This window comes from Haemaphysalis longicornis, unplaced genomic scaffold (genome assembly GCF_048455015.1).
Source record: "Haemaphysalis longicornis isolate Haplotype H1 unplaced genomic scaffold, Haemaphysalis longicornis Haplotype H1 scaffold_8, whole genome shotgun sequence".
NCBI classification, from domain to species: Eukaryota; Metazoa; Arthropoda; class Arachnida; order Ixodida; family Ixodidae; genus Haemaphysalis; species Haemaphysalis longicornis.
The window spans coordinates 46681187-46700913 of record NW_027526445.1 but is presented as its reverse complement, the minus strand read 5'-3'; the positions used below and the strand labels follow the sequence as shown (position 1 = coordinate 46700913).

At 49.3% G+C, this 19727-nt stretch overlaps 1 protein-coding gene across 2 annotated transcripts in view; it reads left to right on the top strand.

Moving 5' to 3' along the window:
• The window catches only part of Actn (alpha actinin), a 125230-nt gene that overhangs the window by 100748 nt on the left and 4755 nt on the right, over positions 1 to 19727 (top strand). Inside the window, exons 4-13 of one of the 2 annotated variants that reach the window (XM_077681801.1) lie at positions 925 to 1003; positions 1154 to 1235; positions 5495 to 5580; positions 8647 to 8739; positions 10429 to 10736; positions 11089 to 11560; positions 14604 to 14762; positions 15250 to 15334; positions 16234 to 16337; positions 17970 to 18347. In XM_077681801.1, the coding sequence (XP_077537927.1) occupies positions 925 to 1003; positions 1154 to 1235; positions 5495 to 5580; positions 8647 to 8739; positions 10429 to 10736; positions 11089 to 11560; positions 14604 to 14762; positions 15250 to 15334; positions 16234 to 16337; positions 17970 to 18347 (1846 nt within the window). Of the gene's footprint in view, positions 1 to 924; positions 1004 to 1153; positions 1236 to 2022; positions 2109 to 5494; positions 5581 to 8646; positions 8740 to 10428; positions 10737 to 11088; positions 11561 to 14603; positions 14763 to 15249; positions 15335 to 16233; positions 16338 to 17969; positions 18348 to 19727 lie in introns of both variants that reach the window. The other variant, XM_077681802.1, reaches the window with a different exon arrangement.

Below are 19727 nucleotides of genomic sequence, written 5' to 3'. Positions count from 1 at the left end.
CAATTGCACTCACGTTGGAGTCGAGGCATTACTTTGCGTTCAGTGGGGTTGAGTTTAGAATGTCCAACACACACTTAGCACGGACAAGTACCACCAGGAGCCCGACGTAACCAGTGACGGCACACTCCCAAGGTTGCCTGCATGCATGCCTCTCCAGTGAATACAACCTATAGGCCCCGTGACAACAATCTGGTCTACACTGGTCCAACTTGAAGGAGATTGCGAACTTCTCCCGAACGCTTACCTCCGGCAAGGAAGTATTCACGTTCTGACAAGATGCACGTCGAAAAGTGATAGAAAAGCAGCACCAGTGGTTGACCTATGTCTGCCCAAATGGGGTAGCCTAGTAGGAAAGCACTGGTTCTGCGGAGATGGGCAGTGTTGCTCTTATTTCTTGCCTCAGAATGCATTTCCACTCTCAAGTATGCTTTGGAAGGCATGTGCCCGCATGGAAGTACATGTTTATGCAGGCATGTTTCAGGTTTGCCTTTTGCTATAGAGTTGCAACGTGCACAACACACTGGTTAAAATCATTGCCATATTTGATCATTTTAAGCGTCCGTGTTCTTGATTCTTGCAAGGTCAAATAAGCCACTTCTTTGTGTTCATCTTCGAGGATCGCTTGTGTTTTCTTCCACCCTAATTAGCTATTTTCTTTCACCCTTTGGATGGTTTCAGACAGAGAGTCTGCATTAAAAGTTGGTATCTTTAATACTAGTTAAAATCTTGACTAGAAGAAAACAGGGTTTTCAATTTCCACATAGTTTGTTCCTTCCCCAAGCGTGTGCTGTCAGTAAGGGTGTACCTTCAGAAGGAGTAGTTCCTATGGTTAACTTTATAAGTTTGCACTCCTTTATGGGTGCGTTTCAAGCTGGGCCTGTGCAGTGCGTGAGCGTGAAGCGCTCTCCCTCTCTCCTGGTGCAGCTGGAAGGATGGTTTGGCATTCTGCGCCCTCATCCACCGACATCGGCCAGATCTCCTCGACTACGGAAAGCTCAAGAAGGTCAGGGCTGCGGCCTCTCTCTTCTTTTCTTTTTTTCACCCTCTTTTTGTTCCGGCCTTTCCTCGGCCCAGTTGCCCTCTCGAGAGACTTCCCTTTTAAGGGGATGATGCCTGATGATGAGTGACCCCCGCGCAATGGCTCCCCCTGCAGGAGAACCCCTTGGACAACCTGAACCTGGCCTTCGATGTGGCTGAGAAACACCTCAACATTCCCAGGATGTTGGATGCCGAAGGTGAGCTTGCTTCTTCCTCTCATTGCTGGGGCTGTCCTTCTGGGCACAAGGTCATTGCAGCTTCAGTTTTCTGCACAAAAAGGACGGAGGATGGGAAAGGAATGGAAAACATGGGGGGGGGGGGGATACAACTAAACCAGAAAAACCAGAACGAAACCAGTCAAAAGGACGTAGAATGGGGCTAGTTCGTACTGCTTCATATCAAGTATATATACTTTACGTGTACCCCCCATTTTTGTTGTCTTTTTTAATAAACAGTTGCAAGTTTGCGCCTCGTCCCAGTCCCTTTGTTGTCCAGTCCGTCTTAGTATACCCAGTGCAATCCGGTATGAAGAAAAATGAATGACGTAAGCAAAGGATCAATTAACCTTTTAAAATGGAAACTTTGGGATGCCATGCTGTATTTCACATGACCTTATGATTGTTTGCTCATTTTTTTCCCCCCCGGGGTATATGGAAAAATTCCCGACTTCTTTGTTGGAAGTACACATTGAAGTCAAATATGGTCGGCGCGCATAGCTTCCGAGTTGGAAACAATTACGTGCAGTCGTTATTTGATGTTAGGCAGATTTAGTGGCCTTGTCCACAGTCTCCACCCCTCTCTCTAGCTTGAAAATCTTCTTTTTTTTTTTTTTTGAGTGGGAGGGAGAGAGGGGAAATACCAATGGGCCCTGGTAGTCACCCTGATGTATTTTTCCGGGTAGTGATGTTTGTGTAAATAGAAAGGTTCGGAGTGTCGGGAGGGGTGCTGACCGGTCTTGTGCTCCCCCGTGCCCCCCTCGTCCAGACATGGTGTACACTGCCAAGCCAGACGAAAGGGCTGTGATGACGTACGTGTCATGTTACTACCACGCCTTCCAGGGCGCTCAGCAGGTAAAGCAGCAACGCGTGCAAGGTTTGCACTGGAATGCCCTGGCTCGGCCTTTGAAAACGGAGACCACCCCCAGTAGTCCTCCTCCCCACCTCCTAACGACTGACTGACCAGCAGAACAACTCCCACTCGATGCCTGATGTTTCCCGAATAGTGTGTTGTGTTTTGACTCCAGCATTATCTTTTGTGTGCTGTGTTTGGGGATTTGAACCATGGGAAACTTCGGAGTGTGCGACTGAGCATGAGATCTTTTGGGCTATTGGACGAAATCTGTGCGAAAATTGGGGGAAGTCTGTGTAAAGTTTTTAAAATTTCATGCCCGTCGCTGTGTGTGTGACATGGGCTGATCCTGTGAGTTGACAGCGGAAAAATCAAGTGGCTGTTTTACTTTTGAAACCACACGAAGTATTTTAAAACTATATTGTGCCACTTGAGTCGAACAGCTGTAGTCAAAAGCGCATCATCGAAGAAGGGAAGGGTGTGTACTATGCAAGAAAGATGTTGCCCTTGAAAGTAGTATTAATTTTTAAATATAACAGCTCTCCCAACTCATTTAGTGTGACAGGCCTATCTTACTTTGTGTGGAGTGCTTATAGATAATGTGTCTAATACCCCTGCTACACTGGCGTCCGAATGTCATTCGGCTCAAATGGGGGTGGCTTTGAATGCCATTCATAATCCGCCGTGCTCCACTACGATTTCAATGGCATTCGAAAGCTTTAACAATCACTCGCCGTGCTGCATGGCGCTGCTCCTGTCGAGTTCTGTTTTTACACAAGAATGCAACAATAAAATTTAGCAGCAGTCTTTGGCAGTAAAACGATATCAAATTATAAATAACGTAAGCTTTGGCAGAGTTTTTGCTTAATTCTGAATTGCAATAGAGGTTTTTTTTGCTATCTGGGCACACTAGTTCGTCGCTTGCTGGCACTGGTGCTGAGAGTATGGAATTATTACATCTTAATATCATGATTTTTAAAGGGGCCCTGAAAGGCATTTTGAGCACACTAAATGAAGTAGCGCAATCGTTAGATTGGGTCGTCAAGGTCATCTGGGCCAAGTATTACTCTTTTACGCGCAGCGGAAAGCTCACACTTTTGTTGCAAAGTTTGTCGCTTTTTTCTCACCCTTTCCTTCGTGTTTTTGGACGCCGCCATCTTCACATGTCTACATCATCGATTCCCAGATGTTCGTCATGAGCTAGACATCCTGCTATTGGGCGGCTTTTTCACGCACTTCCGGCAAAGAGATGAGTCGTCTGCTCAGCGTCGACTCGCCGGCTGATCTGCCAGCGTAGTGCCGGAGTGCTTGGACATTTTACGAGAAACGAAACAAGTGTAAACAAACGCTTAACCGTTCGTATTGAATGCAACACGGCCATAACACGACATGGATATTCTCTTACCGGAGTACGTTCCATAAAGAAAGCGTTGAAGCCCCGTGGCACTTCTTTCGTGCAATCGCAGAGAACGCCCTGAGCCGAATGCCCGGGTTTGAAGGATACATTTTTTTCCACTTCAAAACAATTCAGAGACGCGTTTCGAACGAACACGTCACAACATGCGTTGCAAGTCTGAACCGCGATTGACAGACGATGGGTTGCCTCCTCCTGCCCGTCGTAAATTCGGCACTCACCTCGCGCGCGGTTTGCGGGGACGAACAGCAAGTCACTTAACTCTGGCGCGCAAGCCGAGATGGCTTTTAGCCACGCACACTGCACATACCCCATGCGAGGTTGAGTCGTACGTCGCTCGAGAAAGATAATCCAGACCATGGGAAGCACTATCCACCCGCAGAAGCACAACGTCGCATTTCATCGCGAAACAAAGGCGTCCACAACACACACACCATCGCCTCCTGTAATGCCAAACGCATCTCACACTTCCTCATGAGAGTGAGTGGTACGTCTGCAGTACCCACATGTCGCGAGGTGGGGCCCCGAGCTGAACCGGGATCACGCAACCGTAACTGACCTCTGGGGCGGTTTGTGCCTTGTTGCCAAGGCAACCGATGTTTGAGATCGTCAAAGAAAGGCGCTCGCTCCAGCACTAGAAAGCTCAGAGCCGCGCCGGAGCATGTTTTGCCAATGTTGCTGCTCTTCACCACGCGTCGCCCCAAGCTGAACTGGTCACATGATTGAAGCGTTTTGTGCACGGGTTCTGTATTGGTGTAAAATGGCTTTTTCACATGGCGCCGGCAGGAATTACCACCGCCGCAAAATAAGACCCGGCACCAGAGGGGCCACATCTGATACGGCGCTTTTTGGATAAACAGTGCGCGGTGCATTAAAGGGACCGAGCGCAAGATCCTCCCCAGCGGCTGCGAGTTCGCCGCCGATTAAAAGTCATGTGCTGCACTGCAGCAACGCACACCGCGAAAGGGCAAGGCCAGGCCACCGCACATATGCGGCCAGATTTTTCGTTCGCTTATCCATCCTTGAGCGGAGTGCGGAATTCATGGTGTCAACAAAACTTGCCCGTAGCAGACGGCAGTCGGAGGAGCGTAATGCGGAAGTACGTCACCGCTGACTAGTGCAGCATCATGGGAGGGAGTGCTCGCGCGCCGTCAACAGTTGAAAATAGGAGGAAACGCGGCGCGACGATAATGCGCGGTTTTTGATTTACGATTTCTCAGCTAATACTCATCGCTTTAACAAAATTCTTGCGGGAGGAGATTGCTAATACATTGTCTTATTTGGTTACATGTACATCCATGCATCGGCGGAAGGTATTTCAGGACCCCTTTAAGTGAATTAGAAGTAAACAAAGTCCTACAATTAAGTTTATCTTGTTTGTTTTAAGCATGCTAGCAATGTATTTGTTTATGCTGACTTAGAATGCTGCGTGCGAGAGTACTAGAAATGGCATTCGAGAGCCCCAAATGTCTTTCTGGGTGCTCATTTGTCTCGAATGTCATTTGAGCTGAATGGCATGTCAAAACCCATTGGAGCAGCACAACTGCGCATTTGAGTCAAATGACATTTGGTTCAAGTTACATTTGGACGCTAGTGTAGCAGGGGTATAGGTGGCCGTGTGAATGAGTACGGTCAACACTTGCCGTACAGGGGGTTATGCTGGATGCATAACATGAATGCTCCACAAAAAACAGCAAATGTTTGCTAGTGTGAAGAGATGTCCAGTGGTTACTGGTGTTAGTGTTGGGACAGACACGTATGAAGTGACCAGCTCAGATGTCCGATGTTCGCTAAATGTCCCGGTAATGTGTCCAGTTGGGAAAAAAGCGAGTGAGCATGTGGATTTCAAGGAAGGGGTCCGTAACAGCACTACCGGCCTTGTTTTGTCGTCTTGCATGCGCCCGACACTAATTGCGTGGTGTGCCGTGGTCTTCTCTCCTCCCCCCCCCTGCTGCCTGGTGTGTGCGAGGGCAGACATGAACAGCACAGCCATGCCCGATGAGCGCGCCATCATGACCTACGTCTCCTCCTACTACCACACCTTTGCGGGAGCCCAGCAGGTAAACAGAGGGGCGGGGCTTTCAGGGACGGTTCCCGGAAGCCTGGTGCGTGTGCCACAATTGTGAAATGCCGTATTTTCACATGTATAACCTGCACCAGAAATGCTAAAAGTTCAGGGGTGAAGTAGAGGCGTGTATTATATGCGAGGTACTTCCTTTGGTGCAGCTTCACCTCACTGCGCATTGGGCCGTGGTTCCCCTACAGCGGTAATAGCGACTAAGCCACTGTTATCCCATTGACGGTGCTTATGTTGCACACACAGCTCAAACAACATACCAACCTAAAAAAATGTATGCAGCGAGTCACCTAGTTACGTTGCCAGCTAGGTGTGTTCTTTTGCATAAATGCATGTTCAATGCTCCTTGGGTAGTAGATTTGGTCCATCCTCTTGTGTATAAAATGCGCGGGCAATACGCGGGGACATGTGTTTTTTTTCATTCGTCGACGGAAAGTGGGGATGTGGGTTATATGCAGGGGCGGGTTAACTTGGGTGTGCAAAAAAATTTAGCGCAGCAATGAATCTTGCGCACAATACCGCGGGAATTTGACTTGTGATTGAATGCGCAGTTACCTCCTCGCTATTTTGACTAGGATACTTAATACGCACTTTTTTGGAAGGCGTTGTTTATTGCTCAGAACAGTGCAGAAGTTGCAGGCAGCATTTGCAGCGTTGCATTCTATGATCAGAACAACAAAAGAAAAGGAAAGCCCTTTTTTTATGTAGTTAAAAACCTTGCAGAATTCTGTTTGCTGTCAATTTTTGTCACTAGTACTCGCTTTTTATTAGTTGGATATGATTTCCAATGAAAAGTTTGATATACACACAGGTACTTAGTTGTTGCTTATCTCTAGACTAGATTCTAAAGTTAGAATTGTGCCTGTTTGGTCTGTTTACTTTTTTTTATAGGTTTGTAAATTAGAGACACTGGGGCATAAAATAAATTGCTGCCCTGCACTGCATGAGCAAAGAATTTGGTTTTTAAGTAAAGGACGGGGACAGACACGGCTGTTGAGGACAAAAAACAGGGAAGTAAGCAGGTGACCATTTTGTTGAACCATGTGCAAGTGATTTGAAATGAGCCTGATATGAGAACCCGGCTACAAATAGGAGGCCTCCAGTAAACATGTTCCACATCAGCCACAATTTTATTAGAATGCAGCCCCTAAACGCCCGTCTGTGGGTTTGGGGACGTTAGCAAAAACTTAAACGATTTCTTAGAAGGGAGGGTGAAAGATAGCAAACACGGAGATATGAGAACCTGGCTACAAATAGGAAGCCTCCGGTAAACATGTTCCAGATCAGCCCCACTATTAGAATGCAGCTCCTAAACACCTGTCTGTGGGTTTGGTGGCGTTAGCAAAAACTTAAACGATCTATTAAAAGGGAGGATTAAAGGTAGCAAACACGGAGCGCAGTGGAGGAAGAATGATGAAAGCATGACGAAAGCAGGAGCAGAAGTTGTGGGAGGTGGAAGAGAAGCATGAAGCATATTCATGCTCTGTTTCTGACTTGTTGTTCCGACTCAAGGTGGTCACAAGTAGAGTGTGCGCTGCAGAAGGAACAGCACTTAACTGGGGGCCCTGAGAGACAGCCCCACAGAGCAGGAAGCGGTTGCCGCTTGACTGTTGATTGAGGCTTGTTTTCAGCGACTGCTGTGAAACGCACCCACACAATATCCTGCGCACTGCTCCGTGCACAGTTTGCAATGTGCCCACAACCACACTGTCTGCACTAGCCACACTACTCGCAGCACTATCGTCGTCACGATTCAAAATATTTGTCGCAGTATACTGCAAAATCAGAAACTTTTAACAGTTGCCCTTGAATTTCACATTAGGGAGTGTTGTAGCTGTTGGGCATTTTTTGCTTTCTTTTTTTATCCCTCTTGCTCGAGCTTTCGTCCCGTGAGTTGCATCTAGTCTGTGCATTTTTTGATTGACGCATTGTGCATGTTCCAGCTTGCATTCTAACATAATGTGAAACACTTGGCAAGCACTCACTCTGAAATTTTGATGTTGGCTTAGAAAAAAGTCTAGTTATCCGAAAGAGGGAAGGGGCATGGTCGTAATGATGAGATAGGCTCTTGACCTCTGAAAAATGGGCAGTGTTTACAGCATACTGTAGCCTATGAAAGAGTGAGCTCTCTTGAAAAAATGTACCGAAATGCGCCTTAGAAAAGAAATAACAGAGAGAGAGAGAGATGAAAACAAGTAAAGAAAGAGATACAAAATTTTCCAAACTTTAATTTATTGTTTAAGTGTTAGACCAGTTTGTTGCTTATTTCGAAAGATTTGCAAGTAGGTACTAAATGTGTTCCAAATTACTAAGGCCAGCATTTTGTTTGCAAGGAGAGTTAGAACTCGCTGTGTGTTATCATTGTTACTTTGTAATGACAAAGCTAAATGGGGCATTGTGTTATTTGGGAACAAAGGCTTAAAGTGCTGGCCTTTTTTTGTAGGCAAAGTTTTGTGGAGTTGAAGCAATTTTAGTTAGTGTCATCGGCATGGCACAGCCAGTTGCACATCTGTTTTTACAACGCAATTTAGCAGCGCACCGTTGAGCATCGAAACAAAGCTACCACTTTGAACTGGTGCAATGGAAATCGAAATTTATTGCGAGTAATATTCTCATGAGGCTGCTTTTATCCTGGTGTCAGTTAACATTGCTTGATTCAAAGTTTATTCTAAACCTCTTTACAAATGTCACATAATATGTGAAACTGGCGGCAAATGTGACATATGTGAAACTGGCAGCATCCACATTGTTACCACTGTGATGGCAAGTTAATAAGCCACAGCTCTTGTATATAAGCTATGGGACAATGCAGATTGGAGTAGAGTACCTTTTGAGCTTGAAGCAAGGAAGCCTGGTGTGCCTTAGGGTTTTGGCCTTGGCACATCGCTGTTGAAAGAAAGAGAAGAGAAAACATAGTGAGTGAGCTCATGCTAGGACAGATAACCCTGCATGTCTGTTGTGTATAGGGCGTAGTGCATTGGCTTTCAGCTATGATGTGGTTGAGAGAGGCAGGTCTAGGTGTTTGACTGAGCAAGTTCCCACTCTGCAGGCCGAGACTGCTGCCAACCGGATCTGCAAGGTGCTCAAGGTGAACCAGGAGAACGAGCGGCTCATGGAAGAGTACGAGCGCCTGGCTAGCGATGTGAGTCGCCTCCTTGTTGCTCGCTGTGCTTGTTGCTGCCGGTCTTGTCATGGCAACTCTTGGAGTAAGAATGAGACATCGCTTCAGAGGGGAGCCGTAAAACGTCACGGGCAGTCGGCGTGGGTAAAGCCAGTGGCATTTGCTGCGGGAAAAGAAATTGCCTGGCCGTTGTGGCCGGCCTACTGTTGCGCAGCCATGGAGTGAATTGCGGCCACTGTCGTCTCGTCCATCAGGTGTCGCTATTACCTTCTTCACTGTTGCAGCCGTGAAGATTCGTAGACTGCATTAGTTTTCACTGTGACATTATCCGGTCACTCGCCTGTTCTAGCTGCTATGGGCGTTTCTTCCCCCAGTCTTGTTTCATGCAAGAATGGGAGAATTTTCCCTCCTATATATTCTTGCTCCATACAGTAGCGAGATCCCTTACTCGATGATCTGTGTCACCACTTTGTTGTGTAATGTCCAGAGTAGGCTGTGAGGTAAGCGAAAATGGAGGTAAAAATGGAGGGAGCTGCAGCATTGGTGGAAAATTTGTTCTCGTTTTTTCAGTGGGGTTACTGCGAAGCAGATGTGGTGTGGCCAACGCTCAGGTAGCATTTATGTGAAAGGCTGAACGTGTGGGTGCTACAGGGCACTGAGGCCAGCCACCCTTGCGGTTATTTGGATGGTGGGGAAGTGTTGGCTTGCTTCCACACAATTGTCGTTCTGCCCTGGTGGTGAATGCGTTTCTCTGTTTCTCGTAGCAACATTTCGCTGTAGATCATGGTGTGGTTGTGCCAGAGAGTTAACAGTGGGTTTTCAGGTGTGAAGTGTTGGGAAAGTGTGGTGGGTGCCACTTAGCTGTGGTCTGCGTAGAGTCTGCTGTCGGAAGGAAGAATTGTTTAGTCGGGGACGTGGAAAGACAGAAAACTAGACGTGCAAGCGACCGTGAGCTTATTCAGTGGGATCTAGTGATGGGCACTGTGCGTGTAGTGGTTGGAGCGGAAGGTATTTGCAGAATTACCACTGGTGTGGGGAACCTTGTCTTGTGCTTGTGTCTTGAAGGAGCTGGGAAGACAGAGTACAACTCGTTCAGTCTGAAAAAACTGGCCTTTGGCAACTCACTCTCAACTGGACGAAACGCGAGAAATTTTCTCATAACCTTCAGATTTCCTGCTACAGAGACGTAGGACGGGGACAAATGGCATAATGTGGGCCAGCACTAAAAGCATGGTGATCAGTATGGTGACTGCCCATTAGCGTTCAAGTGATACGATCAAACGGAACTGGGGGCCCCACCACAATCGCCCAGTCACGTTTCTTGGCAGTGGCTTAGGTCGGTAGCCACCAGTCCCACAAACAACATTCTGCGACGTCCCAGAGAAATCGCTGAGAAGTGGCTGGGGATTCAGCACTGCTTCAAATGTTTACTTCAATACTATCTCAGGGGTTGCTTTGAAGTTTGTGATAAAAGTGGTGTCATTTTTATCAGGCCAAAGCAGTCTTTCTAATGGATCAAACTTGTATTTTGTCTTCGTGGCCCCTTTAAAATAATTATCTGCTATGCTTCCGTCCATCATTGGGTCGTCTTGGTGTCATTGTGGAAGTCATGCCGTTGTTGCATAGCGTTTGGAACGAAGAACAGAGTGTAGGCCGTCTCTTTGGGCACCGCTTACTGTTTCTACTCCACCTTGACACCAACCCTGACAGCTGCTGGACTGGATCCGCCGGACCACGCCGTGGCTGGAGAACCGTACGACGGACAACACCCTTCCTGGGGTGCAGAAGAAGCTGGAGGAGTTTCGTGCCTACCGGCGGGCCCACAAGCCCCCGCGGGTGGAGCAGAAGGCCAAGCTGGAGACCAACTTCAACACGCTGCAGACCAAGCTGCGGCTGAGCAATCGCCCGGCCTACCTGCCCTCCGAAGGCAAGATGGTCTCGGACATCGCCAGTGCCTGGAAGGGCCTTGAGACGGCCGAGAAGGGCTTTGAGGAGTGGCTGCTCTCTGAGATGATGCGGTGAGTTGACCGGAGGGTAGTGGTGTGCTTTAGGGTTTTGGCCTTGGCACATCGCTGTTGAAAGAGAGAAAACATAGGGAGTGAGCTCCCTCCACCTTCGTGTTTTGGCTTCCTCATAGATCCCCAGGATGTTAAAATCAATCCACAGGCCTCTGCCACAGATTGTAAAACCTCCAAAATTTGAATGGTTTTATTGTTTGCGTGGTGGCGAATTCTCATATGTGCCTCGGTGATGCCACTGTCAAAGTGCATCCCGCCTCAGTGACAGGCCCAGGGCGTTTGGGTGTGCCCCAGGGATTCCCCCCTTGGTCCGTCACTGTTCAATTTGAATAAAGGGGGAACGAATGTGCAGGCTGGAGCGGCTGGACCACCTGGCGCAGAAGTTCAAGCACAAGGCGGACATCCACGAGGAGTGGACGCGGGGCAAGGAGGAGATGCTGCAGAGCCAGGACTTCCGGCAGTGCCGCCTGAACGAGGTCAAGGCCCTGAAGAAGAAGCACGAGGCCTTCGAGAGCGACCTGGCGGCCCACCAGGACCGCGTGGAGCAGATTGCTGCCATCGCGCAGGAGCTGAACGCACTGGGCTACCACGACGCGGCCTCGGTGAACGCGCGCTGCCAGCGCATCTGCGACCAGTGGGACCGGCTGGGCACGCTGACGCAGAAGCGCCGCTCGGCCCTCGAGGAGGCCGAGCGCGTCCTCGAGAAGATCGACCACCTGCACCTGGAGTTCGCCAAGCGGGTGGCCCCCTTCAACAACTGGCTGGACGGCGCCCGCGAGGACCTGGTTGACATGTTCATCGTCCACACCATGGAGGAGATTCAGGTAGGAAGCCCCCTCCCCACCCACTTTTAAGGAGAGGGTATGTCTTTAGGTGCAAAAAAAGAGCGTTATTGACCAGTGCAGGTAGTGGCCCACTGCTGCAGAAAGTAAGGGAAAAACACGTTTGAGTGGGTATTGGATTGAAATGAGGTCTCTCTGAAGTTGGTGCACGGATTGTTGCTAGTAGCTGGACATTTTAAAGAAAAGTGGCTTGGTCGCACAATATGACTTCTGATTAATGGCTGTCAAATTCTAGGTAAAGGTAAAATGCCCCCTCAATTGAGTACTTAACACTTGCCCTCTTAATTGAGTACTTAAAGGAGCCATGAAGAGAAAACACAAGTTTGGTTCGTTCAAAAGATTGTCTCGTTAGAATCATACTGACACCACTTTTAACGTAAACTTCGCTCAAATAAGCTACATAATTAGGAAAAACGGGAATGGTCATGCGACCCACCAGCTTATTTCCCGCAACAGAACCTGTGATGTCACATGGGCTAAGCTCTGCGATTGGCGGAGGCTGGCAGAAGCAGACGCAAATTAGGTAGAGCTTACAAACTAGACGAACGAGCGATTTGCGCTTAAATTTAGGGCACATTCTTTACAAAGCAATAGGAATGATGGGACAAACAGTGGAAGTTACGAAAGCACATGTAAACATAGAAGTACTGATGCGTTCTGCTGTTCGTACTGCGCACAGCATGCTTTGGTTTAGCTGCACAGCACTATGGGGCTTGGGGTTTTCTCAGACGACACTGGCCGATTGACGCAAGCAACGGTGTCTTACGTGACCCCATTTGTCGAGCGAGCACTGTTTCAGGGAACGAATATTTTCTCCCAGAACAAAAACAAGCCAGGTTTAAATGCGGGCAAAAACAAACCAAACGCTTGCCACGGTATGGTGGCGCCATCTAGGTTACGGAACGTAAAGAAACGCGGGAACAAACCAACACCGCTACAGGGTGGAGACAACCTTTGAACGGTCCCGTGCCGCCGCAATTGGGCCAACGGGCTCAAAGCGTTATTCTTTTCGTTTCCCACGAGACCTAGCAACGCGAAACAGACAATATGATTCAAACTTCTTCAGTAAACCGCGTTGCGGCGATAATTTTAGCGCGGTTTTGACACAATGACTTGCTTCGGCGGCGAGCGAGCAACCGAACATGGCGGCGCCAGCGTTACGTGTCTCTACCCTGTACGGCGGATGCGTGAATGAAGGTACTCTAGGCTGCAGAGAGGTCGGTTCCCGTGATGTCACTTGGGACCACAAAAACGCACGATTGAGCGGGAAAATAAAAATTTTAACCTAAATTGTTTAATTTCTCAGTGAATAAAGCACCGTTTGTATCCGGACAAGCGCTGGGGGCATTATAAAACACGAAATCTTTCGAATAAAACCAACTTGCATTTTCTCTTCATGGCTCCTTTAATACTTGGCAAGGGCAGAAACTCTTACCCTAAAATTTCCTATCATTCATTTTTACTTCTGACCATATGTATGCTTCTGCCGAGCATTTATTATTTTTCAACATTTGATTGTTGTTCTTTTGGACACCCAATCTTATCTTTGAATGAAGTGCAAGAAGTCAGTGTGTATGTAAGAAACTTTGCTATTGCGCAAATTGCGGTCTCTACCTCACAATATGCATAACCCGTGCATTGCATAAGGTATACAAGCATGCACACTGCGAAGAACCACCGTGGGTTCGAACTGTTTGAGCACGCTCACGAGGCTGAAACGCCATCATGCCAACTCAACACCGCCTCTATTGGGCAGGTGGAGTAGGGGTGACAAAGGAAAAGATACCCAGGGTATGGAGAGAAGACGCTTATTTTACACCAACCTCCCAGCTACATGGGTTGCACATATGTACTTCCCTTTAGGTGAAAGGGGCCATAAGGCACCAGGCGCAAGTGCGCGCGTCATTGCCATGCTGAAGCAGTGCGCTGAGCGGTCGGCACGAAATCCGGGGCGCAACGATTAGCCTGAAGGAGCGAGAGAGACGCGGTTCGTTTGCTCACAGTGGCCTATTGTAAGCGTAGGGACGAAGTAACAACCTAAGTCACAAGTCGGCAACCAGCAGGGCTTGCAAGCTTTTGCCGATGCAATGGATGTGTGGCTGGACAGTAGAGAAAGCGTCACATACCTTAGACATCCTGTAGGGTGTCTCTACGACCCGTTTCCCACACAGAGCGCACGTTTTGCGTCCGGACGAGAGAGGGTTCGGGTTCCATTCAAAGTGGGCCGGTGAGGTAAGGTTAGCCCCCCAAACAGAGCGGAATGGCCGTCGCCCTGACATCGCTTCATCGCCGCGACGGTCGATACAGCCCTAGCCTCAGGCAAGGGTTTGAAAAGTCTGCTCTACACAGTGACGCCAAGGCGAGCGGGTGTTTTGGGAAGCAAGGGGAGGAAAGCACCGAACAACGGTACAAACCGAGAGAATGCACACTGGCAGCAGACGCTAGGGTCCCCTCAAAGTTTTGTTGTCACAGCTCCGCATTGTTATGAAAGGCTCAATTCTAGTTGCTTGCCTCCCAATTCACCGTCCTTCCCCCTAAAGTTTTTTGCACGATTGTGATGGTGTAAACAAGGGTTGGGATTCAAGGATACCCAAGAGACAAAAAGAAGGCGTAGGCATTTGCATCCATCATGGCAGCGCAGTGTCTTTCCAGAGGTGCTGACCCTGAGCAAAATTACATAGCTACCACTTGTAATGTGAAATGCAGTAATAGGAACCCGGTCGAGATCATGTGCACATTGAAATACAGCTTCTCTCTTCCTCCGTTGCTTTGTGCATTATTTATAAACCATCTTGCCACTCTCCAAGAGTTGAGCCAAGCTTTCATGAACCTGTTATTCATGAACAGCGGAAAGAGCCCCGTTGATGGTTACGCACTGAAACCCGCGAGCACTGTTTGTTTACACATGATGGAAAGACCCTGTTGCGTGCGTGTGTGGTATGAAGTGGCCGGCAGTGTTGCGTGCTGTTTCCTCCCCGAATGTTGATGCGAGACGCAAACCTTTTCCCCCCGCCCCTTAATGCAGGGCCTGATGGAGGCCCACGAGCAGTTCAAGCAGACCCTGGGCGAGGCGGACAAGGAGCACAAGGCCATCACGGGCCTGGCCCAGGAGGTGCAGGCCATTGCCAGCCAGTACCAGGTGCCCGGAGGGGTGGAGAACCCCTACACCACGCTCACCTCGCAGGTGGGTGCGCCCCTCTCCACGCACACGCACCCCTGCGATGATGCTCTTCTTGGTCTGCTGTCAGAGGCGTGTTACATATGCGTGGCTTGTGGCTGTAGTTGCACATGTGCAGCTCAAAGTGAACGGCAAGATTTGGGCGTCTGCAAGATGAGTATGGCTGTAGCAGTTCTGGCATCAGTACAGTGGAACCCCTGGTTATGCGACCTTGGGTTTTGCAGCAATCTAGGTTTTACGACGGACCAGTCGAGTTCCGGTGAAGTTGCTGTAGAAACAATGCATCAAAAAAAAAACATCAGTTGTGCGACGTAATTTTATGCCTGACCCACGTTATCCGACGACCCATTAATACTCAAATAATACTTATTCCTCCTGTTGGCATAACAGTGACTCTTCAGTTTCCCTTTGTTATTGTTGTAGAGTGGCAGTGCTTGCCTGCGTACCAGAATGTTTGTCCGCCTTGGTCTGAGGAGTTCCTGTGCCCGTGCAGGTGATCACCACCAAGTGGGCGGACGTGAAGCAGCTGGTGCCCAAGAGGGACCAAGTCCTCCAGGCCGAGCTCATGAGGCAGCAGTGTATCCTTTCTTTCTGGCCACCGTGTGTGTGGGGGGAGAGAGGGAGAGGCCTGCTTCCCATAGGACGGCAGAAAGCAGCCTGGCAGGCCGGCTTTTATTTGAAAATGAGTTTTGGCCAGCTGAGTAGACAGCAATCAACATCAGTGTAGCTGAGCGGGTTTGAGGCATTGTCGGGTGCTGTAGCACTGAATTCTGGCTCTAGTGCATTGCCTGAACAAAGGAGGTTCTCGTGCATCCCTAGAAATCACCGTTGGTGCTTCCAACTAGTGCGTGAAGTGGGCACGCAGTCTGGGTCCCCTTCTCGGCCGCAGGGGCAAAAAAACGCGTGTCCACCACAGTGCTTTGACCCGCGCTAAGGAACCCTGAAGGGCCGGAGGTCAGGCCCTTCAGGTCGGCCGAGCCGTACCGGGCAGACAGGGGGACCAGGCATTGCCGTCTAGATTTGGTTTCCTGGCAGCTCAGCGTAGTTGTACTCAGGGCCGTACCCAGAGAGGGGGTTTGGGGGTTCAAACCCCTCTCGAAATCTTTTCCAGGCAACACGTAAGCAATACTTACTGCTGTTGCTTTCAGCAAAACTACCCCCTTCCCAAAATCCAAACCCCCCCCACCCCGGAAAAATTTCTGGCTACGGCCCTGGTCGTACTGGGTAAACTGGGGAAACCAACTTCGGCTGCTAGATTTTGTTTCGGTGCAGCTCAGCGAAGTTGTACTGAGTGGCCTGGGGGTACCCAGCACATGCACGGTCCAGACAACGTCACCTAAAACGCTGCTTGTACAAGCCAGTCCCGCCAATTCTACCTTCAAGGGTCGGCGTTATTTGGTCAAATTATCCGGAAGGCCAGGTTGACAAGTGGGGGCAAAGGGCCAGTGGTGTTGCTCTCCCTGACCGAGTGGTGCAGCGAACGAGCGGCTGCGTCGCAAGTTTGCCGAGAAGGCCAACGTCGTCGGTCCCTGGATCGAGAGGCAGATGGACGCCGTGGCGGCCCTGGGCATGGGAATGCAGGCAAGTCTGGAAGTCTGGCTTCACGAGCTGAGCGAAAAGGGGCACTGGCTGAATAGGGTGGGAGGACGCAGCAGGGTTTGCATGTGTAAGTAGCAGGGGTTGAAATTCGTCGTTGCAGGAGCACTTGTTGCTGGCCACTCATGTAGGGGTGATGCCACACTGCGGTGATTGTTGAGACATGTCTCTTGTAGTATCTGTTACAACTACCTCCTTTGCTTGGATGTAGGCCGATCCACAATATCTGTGGGCGCACCGGTAGTAGTGAGGGCTAATTTTAGCACGAGTCTACCAGTGTTCTGAAGACAGACGAAAATTGGGGGGAAAAAAAAAAGAAGAAAAACTTATCTTTTGGTACGTATTCACCCGAACATCAATCTTCGATTCCTTGGGCACATCACAACTTACAGAAATATCTTCATCAGTCACAATGCTTGCGATTATAGGTGGCCTTTTCTTCTCTGGCCATGATACAAATCACCGATTCGCTAGTGCTCACCTCTAGCACGGCACTTATGTTCAGCCCTCTGCAGCAGATAGCTGGGCCAATTACAATCAGATGTCTCTGCACGTGGTGTACAAAGACAATAAGTTCTGAGTCCACTTAGTAGACCTGGCAAGTGTTGGAAACTGTAGCTTGTCCCTTACTGCGCAGACCTTTCCACGGAGTTTATTAGCCGCACCTGCTTCACGCGAAAAGGAAGTTGTAGCACACAGTTTTCCTAATATTGCTGTCTTTTCTTTCTTCCAAATCTGACCCTCATGTGCCCCAAAACAAACAAAACACTGATTCTGTTCACTTCCAAAAGTGGATAGAACTCTCCGTTAAAAAAAAAAAAACATTTTTGTTGGAAATCTACCTGCACCGTTTCCTCTTTTATAAAGCGGAACTGATTCACAGCCAACCCCACAAAAGTCGGGTGATGATAGACGACCCTTGGTTTCTAAAGTTTTTCAGACTTTAGTGGACTTGCGTAGATTCTCGCAGGAGGTCGGGAACAAATGAGTGCAGTAATTACATAAGCTCTTAATTAACCGTTACAAAACTCATCGTTGAAACAAAATCGCCTCGTTTGCCCTAATCAGTGGTCCCCACAGTGGTGTAGAGAGAGCACATCACGCTCAACGAAGTCTGGAGGTCTCTGTTATACAAAGTGAGGGCAGGGGTGTAGCCAAGGGGGGAGGGTGTTTCGTTGTCAGAACAACCCCCAAAATTTTATAAATGGTGCATCCCCCCTTCCTTTCAGCCTTTTTGTTTACTCTCGCTTTTTACACGCTTCATCTATAAGTTTAAATGTCAAAACAAGAATAAGATAAGCAAACAAAAATAAGTTATTGTTTGGGCGCATACTGTCTTTTTCTTTTTTAACTGTTCAGAACAACCCCCAAAATTTTATAAATGGTGCATCCCCCCTTCCTTTCAGCCTTTTTGTTTACTCTCGCTTTTTACGTGCCTCATCTATAAATTTAAATGTAAAAACAAAAACAAGATAAGCAAACAAAAATAAGTTATTGTTTCGGTGCACAATGTTTTTTTTTCTGTTTTTTTTTCTTTCTTTTTTAACTGTTGGGTTGGAAGACCCCCTGAAAAATGTTTCTGGCCACACCCCTGACTGGAGTTTTGTCGGTTGCCAGGGCTCGCTGGAGGAGCAGCTGAAGCGGCTGCAACAGTACGAGCAGGCGGCGGCGCAGTACCGGCCTCACCTGGAGGAGCTGGAGCGCACGCACCAGGAGGTGCAGGAGGCCATGATCTTCGAGAACCGCTACACCCACTACACCATGGAGACGCTGCGCGTGGGCTGGGAGCAGCTGCTCACCTCCATCCACCGCAACATCAACGAGGTCGAGAACCAGATCCTCACGCGCGACTCCAAGGGCATCACGCAGGAGCAGCTGCACGAGTTCCGCATGTCCTTCAACCACTTCGACAAGAACCGCACGGGACGCCTCGCCCCAGAGGAGTTCAAGTCCTGCCTCGTCAGCCTCGGCTACAGCATCCGCAACGACCGCCAGGTACGCCGCTCCTCCTCCCTCTGGGCGGCGGCCCAGGTCGGCCGAGCCGTACTGGGTGGACGCGGGGACCAGGCAACGTTGCCGTCTGGATTTGGTTTCCTGGCAGACTTGGTCCTCCGACCAGTGCATGAAGTGGGCACGCAGTCTGGGTCCCCTTCTCGGCCGCAGAGGCAAAGAAAGCGCGTCCACCACGGTGCTTTGACCCGCACTGAGGAACCCTGAAGGGCCAGAGGTCAGGCCCTTCAGGTCGGCCGAGCCATACCGGGCGGACGGGGGGGACCAGGTGTTCCGTCTAAATTTGGTTTCCTGGTAGCTCAGCACAGTCGCACTGGGTAAACTGGGGAGACCAACTTCGGCTGCTAGATTTTGTTTTGGGGCAGCTCAGCGAAGTTGCAGTAAGACCTGCCGCGGTGGCTCAGTGGCTAAGGCGCTGTGCTGCTGAGCACGAGGTCGCGGGTTCGATTCCCGGCCGCGGCAGCTGCTTTTCTGATGGAGGCGAAAAGCAAAAACGCCCGTGTGCGCAAGATTTCTGCACACTTTAAAGATTTCCAGGGGGTCAAAATTAATCTGCAGCCCTCCACTACGGCGCGCCTCATCACCTGCGTTGCGTCGGCGCGTTAAACTATAAAAATCAATCAATCGAAGTTGTACGGGGTGGCCTGGGGGTACCCAGCACATGCACGGTGATCCAGACAACATCACCTAAAACACTACGCTTGTACAAGCCAGTCCCGCCAATTCTACCTTCGTGGGGCCACGTTATTTGGGCAAATTATCCGGAAGGCTAGATTGACAAATGGTGGCAAAGCGGAGTAATTGCAAGCCCCGTAAACAGCCTGTTATGCCTTTTGGACATTTAGCATCATTATGCTGCAATGCGTCAAGTGTTTCCAGTACTGCTTTGGTGTCGCAATGAAGGAAAACTACACAAAAGTTCCCTCAGGCAGGGCAACTTGAAATCGGATGCCGAGGCAGTAAGCACAGCCGCTAGGCAAAAAAGTTTTAATTGAGGTTTCATGGGCCAAAGCTTCACCAGAACTATGAGGCTTGCGTAGTATATGGCTACAGGTTTATTAATTTAGGCTACGTGGGGATTTAATTTGTGTATGAATTTAAACTTAAGGGCATTTTTATTTTTTTGGCTTTATCAGGAAAAGCGGTTGCCGTGGCCAGGATGAAACCGTGTTCTTAGCAGCACATATGCCTTTGCCTTGCTCAGGTATACTACTACCCATGGTGGATCTGTGACTGTCATGCAGTCTGCAGAATCCCATCATTCTCAGGATGGCAGGTTTTAGGGCTGCCGTGGGCAGCCAGCGGAATACACGTGATCTGTTGGTTTGGGGTTTGACTTGACCGATGCCATGTGCTTCCATGTTC